Source organism: Triturus cristatus, chromosome 1_1 (genome assembly GCF_964204655.1).
Source record: "Triturus cristatus chromosome 1_1, aTriCri1.1, whole genome shotgun sequence".
NCBI lineage: Eukaryota > Metazoa > Chordata > Amphibia > Caudata > Salamandridae > Triturus > Triturus cristatus.
The window spans coordinates 111641903-111654864 of NC_140579.1; the positions used below are offsets into that span (position 1 = coordinate 111641903).

At 46.5% G+C, this 12962-nt stretch overlaps 1 protein-coding gene across 4 annotated transcripts in view; it reads right to left on the reverse strand.

Moving 5' to 3' along the window:
• The window catches only part of ATAT1 (alpha tubulin acetyltransferase 1), a 235485-nt gene that overhangs the window by 62557 nt on the left and 159966 nt on the right, over window positions 1–12962 (reverse strand). For all 4 annotated transcript variants that reach the window (XM_085610964.1, XM_085610893.1, XM_085610810.1 and 1 more), the window contains exons 8-9: window positions 5592–5666; window positions 3537–3753 (exon numbers count right to left, since the gene is read on the reverse strand). In XM_085610964.1, coding sequence (XP_085467090.1) covers window positions 3537–3753; window positions 5592–5666 — 292 coding nt within the window. The remainder of the gene's footprint in view (window positions 1–3536; window positions 3754–5591; window positions 5667–12962) is intronic.

Below are 12962 nucleotides of genomic sequence, written 5' to 3' on the forward strand. Positions count from 1 at the left end.
GGCTCTTGAAAGGGCCATCTCCTCAGCAGGTAAAGAGCGATTTCCAAGTGAGTCTATCTCTGCTCCGCAGGCTAGGCCTGCACGTGAATATGGAGAAGTCAGTTCACCAGCCTACACAGGTGATCCATTACCTGGGCTCCGTTGTACATACAAACCTAGGAAGAGCGTTTCATTCGGAACAGAGACTTTTATCAATTCGACAGAAGTGCGAAGTTCTTCTCCAGACAAATCGCCCAACGGTCCGGCAAGTGGCGTCCCTATTGGGATCAATGGCTTCTTGCATATTCCTCATTCCCAACGCCAGGCTGAGAATGAGGACCTGGAGGACAAGTGGAACCAGGCAACGGATCTCTGGGAAGACCGGATTGTGCTTTCACAAGCAGCAAAATCGTCTGTTCTATGGTGGACTCGTCCACAGAACCTCTTAATGGGAGTCCCCTTCCATCAACCTGTTCCTACCCAGTCCTTGGTAACAGATGCATCTCTGCAGGGATGGGGAGCACACATGGGTTGCCTACAGACGCAAGGGCGGTGGTCCGTCAAGGAGCAATCCTACCACATAAACATGTTAGAGCTGCGAGCAGTCCATCTAGCTCTCAAAGCTTTTCAGCCCTCAATCGTGTCCAACTCAGTCCTCATCCAAACGGACAACACGACCGCCATGTATTACCTCAACAAACAGGGTGGTACATGTTCTCGCCCTCTCTCCCTGGAAGCTCAAAAGATATGGCATTGGCTTCTAGCCCGAGGCCTCTCCGTCACAGCGGTGCACCTCCCAGGGGAACGAAACGTGCGAGCAGAAGCACTCAGCCGGCACTTCGAAGATCAGCAAGACTGGGTGCTAAACGACGAAGTGGTGGCAGAAATTTTCCATCAGTGGGGGCAGCCTTCCATAGATCTGTTTGCAGACGATCTAAACAAAAAATGCCACGCCTTTGCCTCCAGGTTCCACCGTCCAGGGACGAAGGGGAATGCTCTTTTGATGGATTGGTCCGGAATATTTGCATACGCCTTTCCTCCCCTGTCTCTGATTCTGAAGATGGTGGTGTCCAAGCTCATCCAGTCCAGCATGTCAATGATCCTGATAGCCCCAGACTGGCCTCGGCAGTGGTGGTACCCGGACCTATTACAGCTGTCGGTGCACCCCCACAGGAGGCTTCCTTGCAGATCGGACCTACTGACCAAGATGGACGGGAAGATCCTACATCCCAACCTTCCCTCACTGAACTTGGCAGCATTGCACCTGAGGTCCTGTAATATGGACATTTGAACTTACCACAGGACTGTATGCATATACTAAAGGAGGCAAAGAGACCTTCCACAAGGGCTTCGTACTCCTTTAAGTGGAAACGGTTCTACTTGTGGTGCACTCGTAATCATTTTAATCCAACCACAAGACAGGAGGAGGTTATTCTTTCTTACCTCCTGTACTTGGTTAAATCAGGGTTGAAGTATTCATCGATCAGAGTACATTTAGCTGCCATTACGGCCTACAGAAAGTCTCCAAACCAGCCTTCCTTTTTTCAACTACAGGTGGTCAAGGATTTCCTACAGGGGTTGAAAAAAGTGTATCCCCCTGTTCGGCCTCCTTCTTGGGAGTTGAATCTAGTCCTCTCTAGATTGATGGGTCCCCCTTTTGAGCCCATCCATAAAGCCACGCTGCAGCATTTGACATGGAAGACCGCTTTCTTAGTCGCGATTACATCAGCGCGTAGAGTAAGCGAAATCCAAGCGCTGTCTTCCAAAGAGCCATACACTATCTTTCACCACAACAGAGTAGTATTAAGGACTCACCCTGCTTTTCTGCCGAAAGTTTTAGCTGATTTTCATGTTAATCAGTCAATTTCTTTGCCGTCCTTTTTTCCCAATCCCGCAACTCCTGCGGAAAGGTCACTCCATTCCTTAGACCTTACGAGAGTGCTTAAATTCTATCTAGAGGGAACAAAGGTCATAAGAAAGTCGGAGCAATTGTTTTTAAATTATGGTTCCATGAGGACAGGTTTTCCAGCTACCAAAAGATACATTTCCAGATGGATAGTGTCCTGTATAAAATTGGCCTACCAGCTGGCAAATAAGCCCCTATTGTTGTCACCTAAAGCACACTCCACTAGGGGGAAAGCAGTAGCTACACTAGCTTTCTTGCATGATGTTCCAATGGCAGAAATTTGCAAGGCAGCAACCTGGAGATCTGTGCATACGTTCACAAGGCATTATTGCCTTGAATCCGACTCCAGGGCGGATACTCAAGTAGGCCAGGCCTCCTTGAGAAATCCGTTCAGATAACAGAAATGTCTAAATTGTCAAGTTTAGTTGTCTGAGCTTGATTGTTAATTATTATTATTTTCCTTTGCCCGCAGGGAGATGAGGTGAGGCTCGCTATTCTATTCTAGTACTTATGACTATTGATGAGGATCCCCTGGAAGAGAAGGATTAGTTACTTACCTGTAATCCTAGTTCTCTTCCAGGGGTATCCTCATCAAAGTCATAAGCAACCCTCCCGCCTCCCCGGGCAAAGGACCCTTATTCTTAAGGAATTGTCAACTCTTTGTGTCATGGCTTTGTGTCACCGCAAAGAACAACTGACCTAACTGTCACCCCTAAGGCATGATGGGAAGCTAGGGGTCATGGCTGCCTTAAAGGCACAGTGCCAGTTTTTCTATGTTGCTATGAGTTAGCTTTCTAGCCTTTCTAGGCTGTAGTTTTCTACAATGCAGCCTGTGAGCTGTCAATGCTTTCAGTCCTATCTGAGGTATTGGGCTAAATGCTAAGCATTTAAACAGTTTTCAAACATGCTTTGTTGTTGTTTATTCCCTGTTTTTATGATATATTGTTTATATTATATATATTATTTATAATATACAGGGGAGGCCTTACAGCATTATTCAGCTCTGGTTATGAAAGGCTGCATTTACTTTTTTATTATTTATATATATGTATATATATATGTGGAGATGCATATATGTCTATGATTATGTTTCCGGGGTCCCGCGAATGTGCGGGAATATTCTAGTGCTTATGACTTTGATGAGGATACCCCTGGAAGAGAACTATGATTACAGGTAAGTAACTAATCCTTCCTCTTCTTGGCGACCTGCATGGGTCTGGTGCATTTTGACATGAAGTGCATCTACCAATGGTATGTGCTCTGTCTCCCTGAGAAACAAGAGGGGGGTGAAGGGGCACATGCGTAAATACTGACTTCTCCTGCAGAAGAGAGCACGGCTTGGTTAGGGCCTGTGAAAGAAGTAGCTATGCTGCACCACACACTAGCCTAGGAAAGGAGGTGGCAACTAGGAGGTAACTATGCCCAGGGTTGCAGAGGGCTACTGGGTTTGCCTCTCCAGGCAGATTGTCTTTCAGATCATTGGTCAGACTTGTTCTAAGGGTGTCACAATTTCAACATACACCCTAATTTAATTGGACGAGTGGGCAGAGATATATTGCTATCGGAATCAGGCCTGAGTGAAGTGGCTGCTGTCTGCAGCTTCCTGCTAGCGTGCCTCCTGTCTGGATGAGGCCGTGCTTCCCATTCTCACCTGGTTCTCCTTCTTGGCCCTGCTGTGGTGTCCAGCTCACCATTCGTCTGGCCGTTGACTGAGCGGGGGCAGCAGATCTGAAGGTTCTTGAGGAGCTCCTGCTCCTTCTGGAGAATTTTGGAGCTGACTCTGCTGGGCGACGCCCCCACACTGCTGGAGCGATTCATGGCACGCGACTGGTTGAAGGGCCAGGGTAACTCTGCTTCTTCCTTCAAAACTGGATGCAGAGAAACAAGCCAAAAGTCAGGTCCTGTTACACCCAAGGACTGTACATCTCACAATACCTGCTGTTTAGCGAGTCACATAAAGGTGTGGGCAGAGATGGGGTGATCTGAGGTCCTGAGGATGGGGAGACAGATGAGGTGTGAGCACTAGCTAGACAACTATCAAAGCGACCAACCAGGACTTGGGTAGATCTCACACTCTACACATCTAGCAAAGAACCCTATCTAGAGGACTGAGGGAGATCTCAGCATGTGCGCATTCACTGAAGTCCTTATTAGAATGTTACAGAAAGCTGATCTCAACATATAATTTTCAGTACCGAGAGAGATCTGAACATGACTAGCAAAGTGGCTTATCAAGAAGAGGGAGCTCTCCAATTGTACATATCTCCTGACTGGACCTGCGTGCAAAATTCTGCTCAGCTTTCTGAGTTTTTAACCACTCCGCGCTCCGCATAGCACGCGGAGTTCTGAAAAACTTTGCTCCGCATAGTGGAATAGAGTTTTTTCCTCGCCCGCGCTCACCAACATTAAGCTGGCGAGCAAGAGAAATCTTACTCAAGACCACCTCCCGGCGAGATTGCTCAACGCGGGCGGTCGTGGATGGTCGCTACCGCTTCTATTGAGAAACCTTCCGTTCGCGTTGAGGAAGCTGCTGCTTGAGTAGAACTTCTGCTCAGGTGGCAGAAAGAAGCAGGGCCCTCTTGTGCGGCGCATGGTGCCGTTCGCACTGATTTTGCAGCGCGGGATAAACACCGGACGCTAAAAATCAGCACAACCTACCACCTTCCGCTGCATGTGGAACTGAGCGTAGCACAGTGGAGTTTTTGGGTCACTTCGAGTTCTGCGAACTGGGGTGGAGTTTTTGGGTCACTTCGAGTTCTGCGAACTGGAACTCCACCTAGGCCTAGTCCTGACACAATCGGAACACAGCGATCATAACTCTTCAAAGATCTCACATTTAACACATCTACAAATGGGTTTTACCCAGAAGACTAATTAATATCTGTGCACCCTAAGAAAGTGATAAACTCAACCCTACACACTTCTATTGTCAAAATTAGAAAATAGTAATCAAAACCCTGAGTGACGACTGAGGGATATCTGACACTGAAGACACCAACAAAGGGTTTTGCCAAGAAGACTGAAGGAAATCAGAGTATACTGTATGTCTGCGAGCAGGAGGTGATCGCATGGAGCGTTCACCCTGCACACGTCTTCCTAGACAACTGATGGAGCTCACAATGTACACATTGATTGAAGTCCTAAAGAGGACTAAAGGAGAACGCGTCCTACAAGTGTATGAAAAGCTTTATCAGGAATAAGGACCTTTTCACCCAATATATGTCAATTAAAGACCATACCATGAGGATTAAAGGGGAGAGCTATTCATATATACGTCTATCAAAGAATTTTACCCGGAGGACAGAAGGAGCTCTCACACGATATACAGCTAACGAAAGGTCATTCCAGAGTACTCAGGGAAATCTCACCATATATATGTCTATAAAAGAATCTTATCGAGGACTGATGGAGAAATCAATAGACATATCTATCGCTATCATTGGTCAGACCATCAGATGATTGGTCAGACCATCAGATGATGTAACTAGACATCACAACAGCCCTTCACTTCATCTATTGGGTGTGCAGCACCCTCTTGTATGACATATTTCTCCTCACTAGTGGTAGCAATTATTTAGTGACCAATATATTATCTCCTTGGTGCAGCCCTTTAAGAAGCTTTGAACACGGTGGTCTTCGAGGATAGTCCATTAGCACGCTTCATTTCCAAGAGAGGTCTGCACCTCTGTATTCAACACCCACTTACATTCACGCTCACTCAATGAGTAGGGTTTGATCTCCCCCTCTGGTCGCCGCTTCGGAGGAACCTTCCTCACTGGAGCTGTAATGAGACACAAGTATTGGTTACTGATAACGTCTCCTCACTGGTAAGCAGACAACAGAGGATCCGCTGACCAGGAACTGGCTTTTCTAAGTAACAGTATCAAATGATGGAGAGAGCAGGCTGTCATAGTCTGACATCTCCAAGAGGCTCGGACCACGAGTTGCTTCTGTTAAAGTTGTGCTTCCTGCATCAGTCGCCACTGTCCATGTCATACTATGAAGTCTGCACTCTACTGGCAAGTTCTGTACTTTATACATGCAATAGAAACCAAATGCCGGGCAACAAGAATAACGTGAACATCTGTAAAGTACTATCAGAATGGGATATTTAAGTACAGGATGCAGAATGTCAGGAGAAAGGTGTAAAATCCTTGCCATTAGTGATCTGTGTGTTTTATGGATGAGTCCACGGGTTGCGATCTGAGTGTTTATAGCACAAACGTTGAATTCAATATGTTAGCAATGCGGTCGTTAGCGATCCATGCGCATTATGACTTAGCCCGTAGGTTGTTGAAAATCTGTCTATTTTATGGCTGTGAACTTCGGCTGTCAGTGATCTGTGTGTATTGTGACTGAGCTTGTGGGTTATTCAAGATCAGTGTGTTTAAGGCTGTGCTCTTAGGTTGTCAGTGATCTGTGTGTATTGTGACTGAGCTTGTGGGTTATTCAGGATCAGTGTGTTTAAGGCTGTGCTTTTAGGTTGTCAGTGATCTGTGTGTATTGTGACTGAGCTTGTGGGTTATTCACGATCAGTGTGTTTAAGGCTGTGCTCTTAGGTTGTCAGTGATCTGTGTGTATTGTGACTGAGCTTCTGGGTTATTCAAGATCAGTGTGTTTAAGCCTGTGCTCTTAGGTTGTTAGTGATCTGTGTGTATTGTACTGAGCTTGTGGGTTATTCACGATCAGTGTGTTTAAGGTTGTGCTGTCAGTGATCTGTGTGTATTGTGACTGAGCTTGTGGGTTATTCACGATCAGTGTGTTTAAGGCTGTGCTCTTAGGCTGTCAGTGATCTGTGTGTATTGTGACTGAGCTTCTGTGTTATTCAAGATTAGACTGTTTAAGGCTGTGCTCTTAGGTTGTTAGTGAGCTGTGTGTATTGTGACTGAGCTTGTGGGTTATTCACGATCAGTGTGTTTAAGGTTGTGCTGTCAGTGATCTGTGTGTATTGTGACTGAGCTTGTGGGTTATTCACTATCAGTGTGTTTAAGGCTGTGCTCTTAGGTTGTCAGTTATCTGTGTGTATTGTGACTGAGCTTCTGGGTTATTCAAGATCAGTGTGTTTAAGCCTGTGCTCTTAGGTTGTTAGTGATCTGTGTGTATTGTACTGAGCTTGTGGGTTATTCACGATCAGTGTGTTTAAGGTTGTGCTGTCAGTGATCTGTGTTTATTGTGACTGAGCTTGTTGGTTATTCACAATCAGTGGGTTTAAGGCTGTGCTCTTAGGCTGTCAGTGATCTGTGTGTATTGTGACTGAGCTTCTGGGTTATTCAAGATTAGACTGTTTAAGGCTGTGCTCTTAGGTTGTTAGTGAGCTGTGTGTATTGTGACTGAGCTTGTGGGTTATTCACAATCAGTGTGTTTAAGGCTGTGCTCTTAGGCTGTCAGTGATCTGTGTGTATTGTGACTGAGCTTGTGGGTTATTCACAATCAGTGTGTTTAAGGCTGTGCTCTTAGGTTGTTAGTGAGCTGTGTGTATTGTGACTGAGCTTGTGGGTTATTCACGATCAGTGTGTTTAAGATTGTGCTGTCAGTGATCTGTGTGTATTGTGACTGAGCTTGTGGGTTATTCACGATCAGTGTGTTTAAGGCTGTGCTCTTAGGTTGTCAGTGATCTGTGTGTATTGTGACTGAGCTTCTGTGTTATTCAAGATTAGACTGTTTAAGGCTGTGCTCTTAGGTTGTTAGTGAGCTGTGTGTATTGTGACTGAGCTTGTGGGTTATTCACAATCAGTGTGCTTAAGGCTGTGCTCTTAGGCTGTCAGTGATCTGTGTGTATTGTGACTGAGCTTGTGGGTTATTCACAATCAGTGTGTTTAAGGCTGTGCTCTTAGGTTGTTAGTGAGCTGTGTGTATTGTGACTGAGCTTGTGGGTTATTCACGATCAGTGTGTTTAAGGTTGTGCTGTCAGTGATCTGTGTGTATTGTGACTGAGCTTGTGGGTTATTCACGATCAGTGTGTTTAAGGCTGTGCTCTTAGGCTGTCAGTGATCTGTGTGTATTGTGACTGAGCTTCTGTGTTATTCAAGATTAGACTGTTTAAGGCTGTGCTCTTAGGTTGTTAGTGAGCTGTGTGTATTGTGACTGAGCTTGTGGGTTATTCACGATCAGTGTGTTTAAGGTTGTGCTGTCAGTGATCTGTGTGTATTGTGACTGAGCTTGTGGGTTATTCACGATCAGTGTGTTTAAGGCTGTGCTCTTAGGTTGTCAGTGATCTGTGTGTATTGTGACTGAGCTTCTGGGTTATTCAAGATCAGTGTGTTTAAGCCTGTGCTCTTAGGTTGTTAGTGATCTGTGTGTATTGTACTGAGCTTGTGGGTTATTCACAATCAGTGTGTTTAAGGCTGTGCTCTTAGGTTGTTAGTGATCTGTGTGTATTGTACTGAGCTTGTGGGTTATTCACGATCAGTGTGTTTAAGGTTGTGCTGTCAGTGATCTGTGTGTATTGTGACTGAGCTTGTTGGTTATTCACAATCAGTGGGTTTAAGGCTGTGCTCTTAGGTTGTCAGTGATCTGTGTGTATTGTGACTGAGCTTCTGGGTTATTCAAGATTAGACTGTTTAAGGCTGTGCTCTTAGGTTGTTAGTGAGCTGTGTGTATTGTGACTGAGCTTGTGGGTTATTCACAATCAGTGTGTTTAAGGCTGTGCTCTTAGGCTGTCAGTGATCTGTGTGTATTGTGACTGAGCTTGTGGGTTATTCCCAATCAGTGTGTTTAAGGCTGTGCTCTTAGGTTGTTAGTGAGCTGTGTGTATTGTGACTGAGCTTGTGGGTTATTCACGATCAGTGTGTTTAAGGCTGTGCTCTTAGGTTGTCAGTGATCTGTGTGTATTGTGACTGAGCTTCTGGGTTATTTAAGATCAGTGTGTTTAAGCCTGTGCTCTTAGGCTGTCAATGATCTGTGTGTATTGTGACTGAGCTTCTGGGTTATTCAAGATTAGACTGTTTAAGGCTGTGCTCTTAGGTTGTTAGTGAGCTGTGTGTATTGTGACTGAGCTTGTGGGTTATTCACAATCAGTGGGTTTAAGGCTGTGCTCTTAGGCTGTCAGTGATCTGTGTGTATTGTGACTGAGCTTCTGTGTTATTCAAGATTAGACTGTTTAAGGCTGTGCTCTTAGGTTGTTAGTGATCTGTGTGTATTGTGACTGAGCTTGTGGGTTATTCACGATCAGTGTGTTTAAGGTTGTGCTGTCAGTGATCTGTGTGTATTGTGACTGAGCTTGTGGGTTATTCACGATCAGTGTGTTTAAGGCTGTGCTCTTAGGTTGTCAGTGATCTGTGTGTATTGTGACTGAGCTTCTGTGTTATTCAAGATTAGACTGTTTAAGGCTGTGCTCTTAGGTTGTTAGTGAGCTGTGTGTATTGTGACTGAGCTTGTGGGTTATTCACAATCAGTGTGTTTAAGGCTGTGCTCTTAGGCTGTCAGTGATCTGTGTGTATTGTGACTGAGCTTGTGGGTTATTCACGATCAGTGTGTTTAAGGCTGTGCTCTTAGGTTGTCAGTGATCTGTGTGTATTGTGACTGAGCTTCTGGGTTATTCAAGATCAGTGTGTTTAAGCCTGTGCTCTTAGGTTGTTAGTGATCTGTGTGTATTGTACTGAGCTTGTGGGTTATTCACGATCAGTGTGTTTAAGGTTGTGCTGTCAGTGATCTGTGTGTATTGTGACTGAGCTTGTTGGTTATTCACAATCAGTGGGTTTAAGGCTGTGCTCTTAGGCTGTCAGTGATCTGTGTGTATTGTGACTGAGCTTCTGGGTTATTCAAGATTAGACTGTTTAAGGCTGTGCTCTTAGGTTGTTAGTGAGCTGTGTGTATTGTGACTGAGCTTGTGGGTTATTCACAATCAGTGTGTTTAAGGCTGTGCTCTTAGGCTGTCAGTGATCTGTGTGTATTGTGACTGAGCTTGTGGGTTATTCACAATCAGTGTGTTTAAGGCTGTGCTCTTAGGTTGTTAGTGAGCTGTGTGTATTGTGACTGAGCTTGTGGGTTATTCACGATCAGTGTGTTTAAGGTTGTGCTGTCAGTGATCTGTGTGTATTGTGACTGAGCTTGTGGGTTATTCACGATCAGTGTGTTTAAGGCTGTGCTCTTAGGTTGTCAGTGATCTGTGTGTATTGTGACTGAGCTTCTGGGTTATTCAAGATCAGTGTGTTTAAGCCTGTGCTCTTAGGTTGTTAGTGATCTGTGTGTATTGTACTGAGCTTGTGGGTTATTCACGATCAGTGTGTTTAAGGTTGTGCTGTCAGTGATCTGTGTGTATTGTGACTGAGCTTGTTGGTTATTCACAATCAGTGGGTTTAAGGCTGTGCTCTTAGGCTGTCAATGATCTGTGTGTATTGTGACTGAGCTTCTGGGTTATTCAAGATTAGACTGTTTAATGCTGTGCTCTTAGGTTGTTAGTGAGCTGTGTGTATTGTGACTGAGCTTGTGGGTTATTCACAATCAGTGTGTTTAAGGCTGTGCTCTTAGGCTGTCAGTGATCTGTGTGTATTGTGACTGAGCTTGTGGGTTATTCACAATCAGTGTGTTTAAGGCTGTGCTCTTAGGCTGTCAGTGATCTATGTGTATTGTGACTGAGCTTGTGGGTTATTCAAGATCAGTGTGTTTAAGGCTGTGCTCTTAGGTTGTTAGTGATCTGTGTGTATTATGACTGAGCCCGCTGGTTGCCATCGATCTGTGTGCATTATGGCTCCGCTTGTGGGTTCATGATCGGTGTGTTTTAAGTCTGTGCCCTTGGGTTGTTAGTTATCTGTGTGTATATTGGATTTGTCCTTGGGTTGTTAGCGATCTGTGTGCATTGTGACTGAGGCCACTGGTCGTCAGCGGACTGAGACTATTGAGACTCAGCCCACTGGTTGTGCTTGAACTATGGGCTTTATTACTCAGCCCAGGAGGCAGAGTGTGGCAATGAGTAAGAAGGCCGTCACTCATTAGACACTGGGTCTGTCAATAACTCACCCCATTCTGTGCACTGGGCAACAATCCACACCCATTAAACTAGATAGTTAGAGGGGAATCAATAGAAGCTACCTGTGTCAGTCTGGTGACCTTAGGATTGGTGGTGCCAACAACATCGAAGCAGTGGATGATCAACCAACCCTGTTCAACCCACCCACTGTGTCTCTGCCAGCATGTGAGGATAGACTCTTTTTGAAGGATCACCCCCACTTTCTGCCACAAATGTTTGCTAGTTTTATTGCTGGTGTATGGTCTCTGAACACAGTGTATGTGGTCTTGTAAGAAACTGGCTCTATAAATACTGCACCAAAGTGAGGTACAGTGTGTATAGAGTCCAAGGTCAGGGGTCGCAGGATCTCGGGTCAGGACCGCTGCGGGGATCTCCTCGTTGTGTTTTTCCACTCAAGCTCGGGCCGGGCTCGGGGGTGCAGAGTGGGCTGGATTTGCGGTTCCTGGCTGGCACCAGAAGCTGCAGTTCAAACACGTCCGGTGTTCACAAGAGAAGCCGCTTGGAAAGTGAATGCAGGTAGGTCCTGATGGGGTTTTTAAGGTTGCTGGCCACTGGACACACTGGGGTTTTGCAGGAGCAGGTTCAAGGGGAGACAGGCCTGTAGGGCTGGGCCAAGTCAGTGGGCGCGTCCTCTTGTTAACTCTGCACGGCTTCTCGTCCTTCTTCTTTTCTTGTGGTTGCTGGATCTGAGGAAGGAAGGTTCAGGGTGCCCCTAAATACTAAATTTAGGGGCGTTACAGGTAGGGAGAGGGCAGGGACCAATGGGTCCCTTCCCTGGGGTCGGTACACCCCTATTCTGCCACTCTCCAGTGGGAGGGGGGCAGGAGCCTGTCCCTGGTTAGCTGGTTCACCCATCCTTAAGATGGCGGGGACTCGAGGTTGTGCTTCACCTCGCCTCCCCCACCTTAGGGGTGGAGTTGGCAGAGGTGAGCATACCTCTCTTCCTCACTTGTTTTTCCCACCAGTTCTCCCGCCCAAAGTCGGGGTAGAACCAGTGGGGACCAGTTGCTGAAAGCAGCAAATGGTCTGAAGAGGCTCACAAAGGCGGCATGCCTTTGAAGCTTCTCCTTCGTGAACCCTGCCCATCATGGGGGAGGAGGCTTGGCACCTCGTCCCAGGATGTGCATTGTTTCAGGCCCCCGAGAGCAGCATGCTCTCGACCCAGGGGTCCAGAAACATGTATGGTGGTGGCAGCCTGTGCAGCCACTCAATCAGGTCACTGGTAGTTGGTCGATTTTCAGGGGGCATCTCTAAGATGCCCTCTGCGGTGCATTTTACGTTAAATCCCACACTGGCATCAGTGTGGGTTTAATGTGCTGAGAAGTTTGATACCAAACTACCCAGTCTTCAGTGTAGCTATTATGGTGCTGTGGAGTTCATAATGACAATCTCCCAGCACCATATACTCTGAATGGCAGCACTGCACTTACAGGACCCAGGAATGGACCTGGGTACTGTAGGGGTACAGGGCTCGTGCACCTGTACCCTCACCATTGGCATAGGGCACCCAGCTAGAGGGGTGACTGATGTATGCCAGGGCAGTGGTTTGTGGGCATGGCACACAGGGATGGGTGCCATGTCGACTTTGTTTAGTTCTGCACCTAGACACTCAGCCTGCAAAGGCAGTGTGTGTGTGTGTCAGGGCACAGGGCCTCTAAGGGTGGCACAATAAGTGCTGCAGCCCTTAGAGGCCTTCTCTGGTCACAGGGCCCTGGGTACCTGTGGTACCATTTACCAGGGGCTGACATGTGGCCAGAGATGCCAATTGAGTTTAGGCTTCAATGCAGTTTTAGGGAAGGAACGCAGGCCTTGGGTACCTGATTGGCAGTAGCCCAGGGAACATTAGCAATTCAGCAAACAGTGGGGGCATACCATGCAAAAAAGAGGGCACTTTCTCACAGGTCTTACCCCTAAAAACATGAAGAATTGGCTAATCCCAGACTGGCATAGTTATTTTACCTACAAGTACCTAGTATATGGTACTCTGTGTACCTAGAGCCTGTACGTTAAATGGCCCCAGTGGACAGCACCACGTGTTATGCCACCACTAAATGGACAAGTGAAAACATGACTCTAGGTCTGCCTAAACCGGTTCCAGGATGCTTGTTT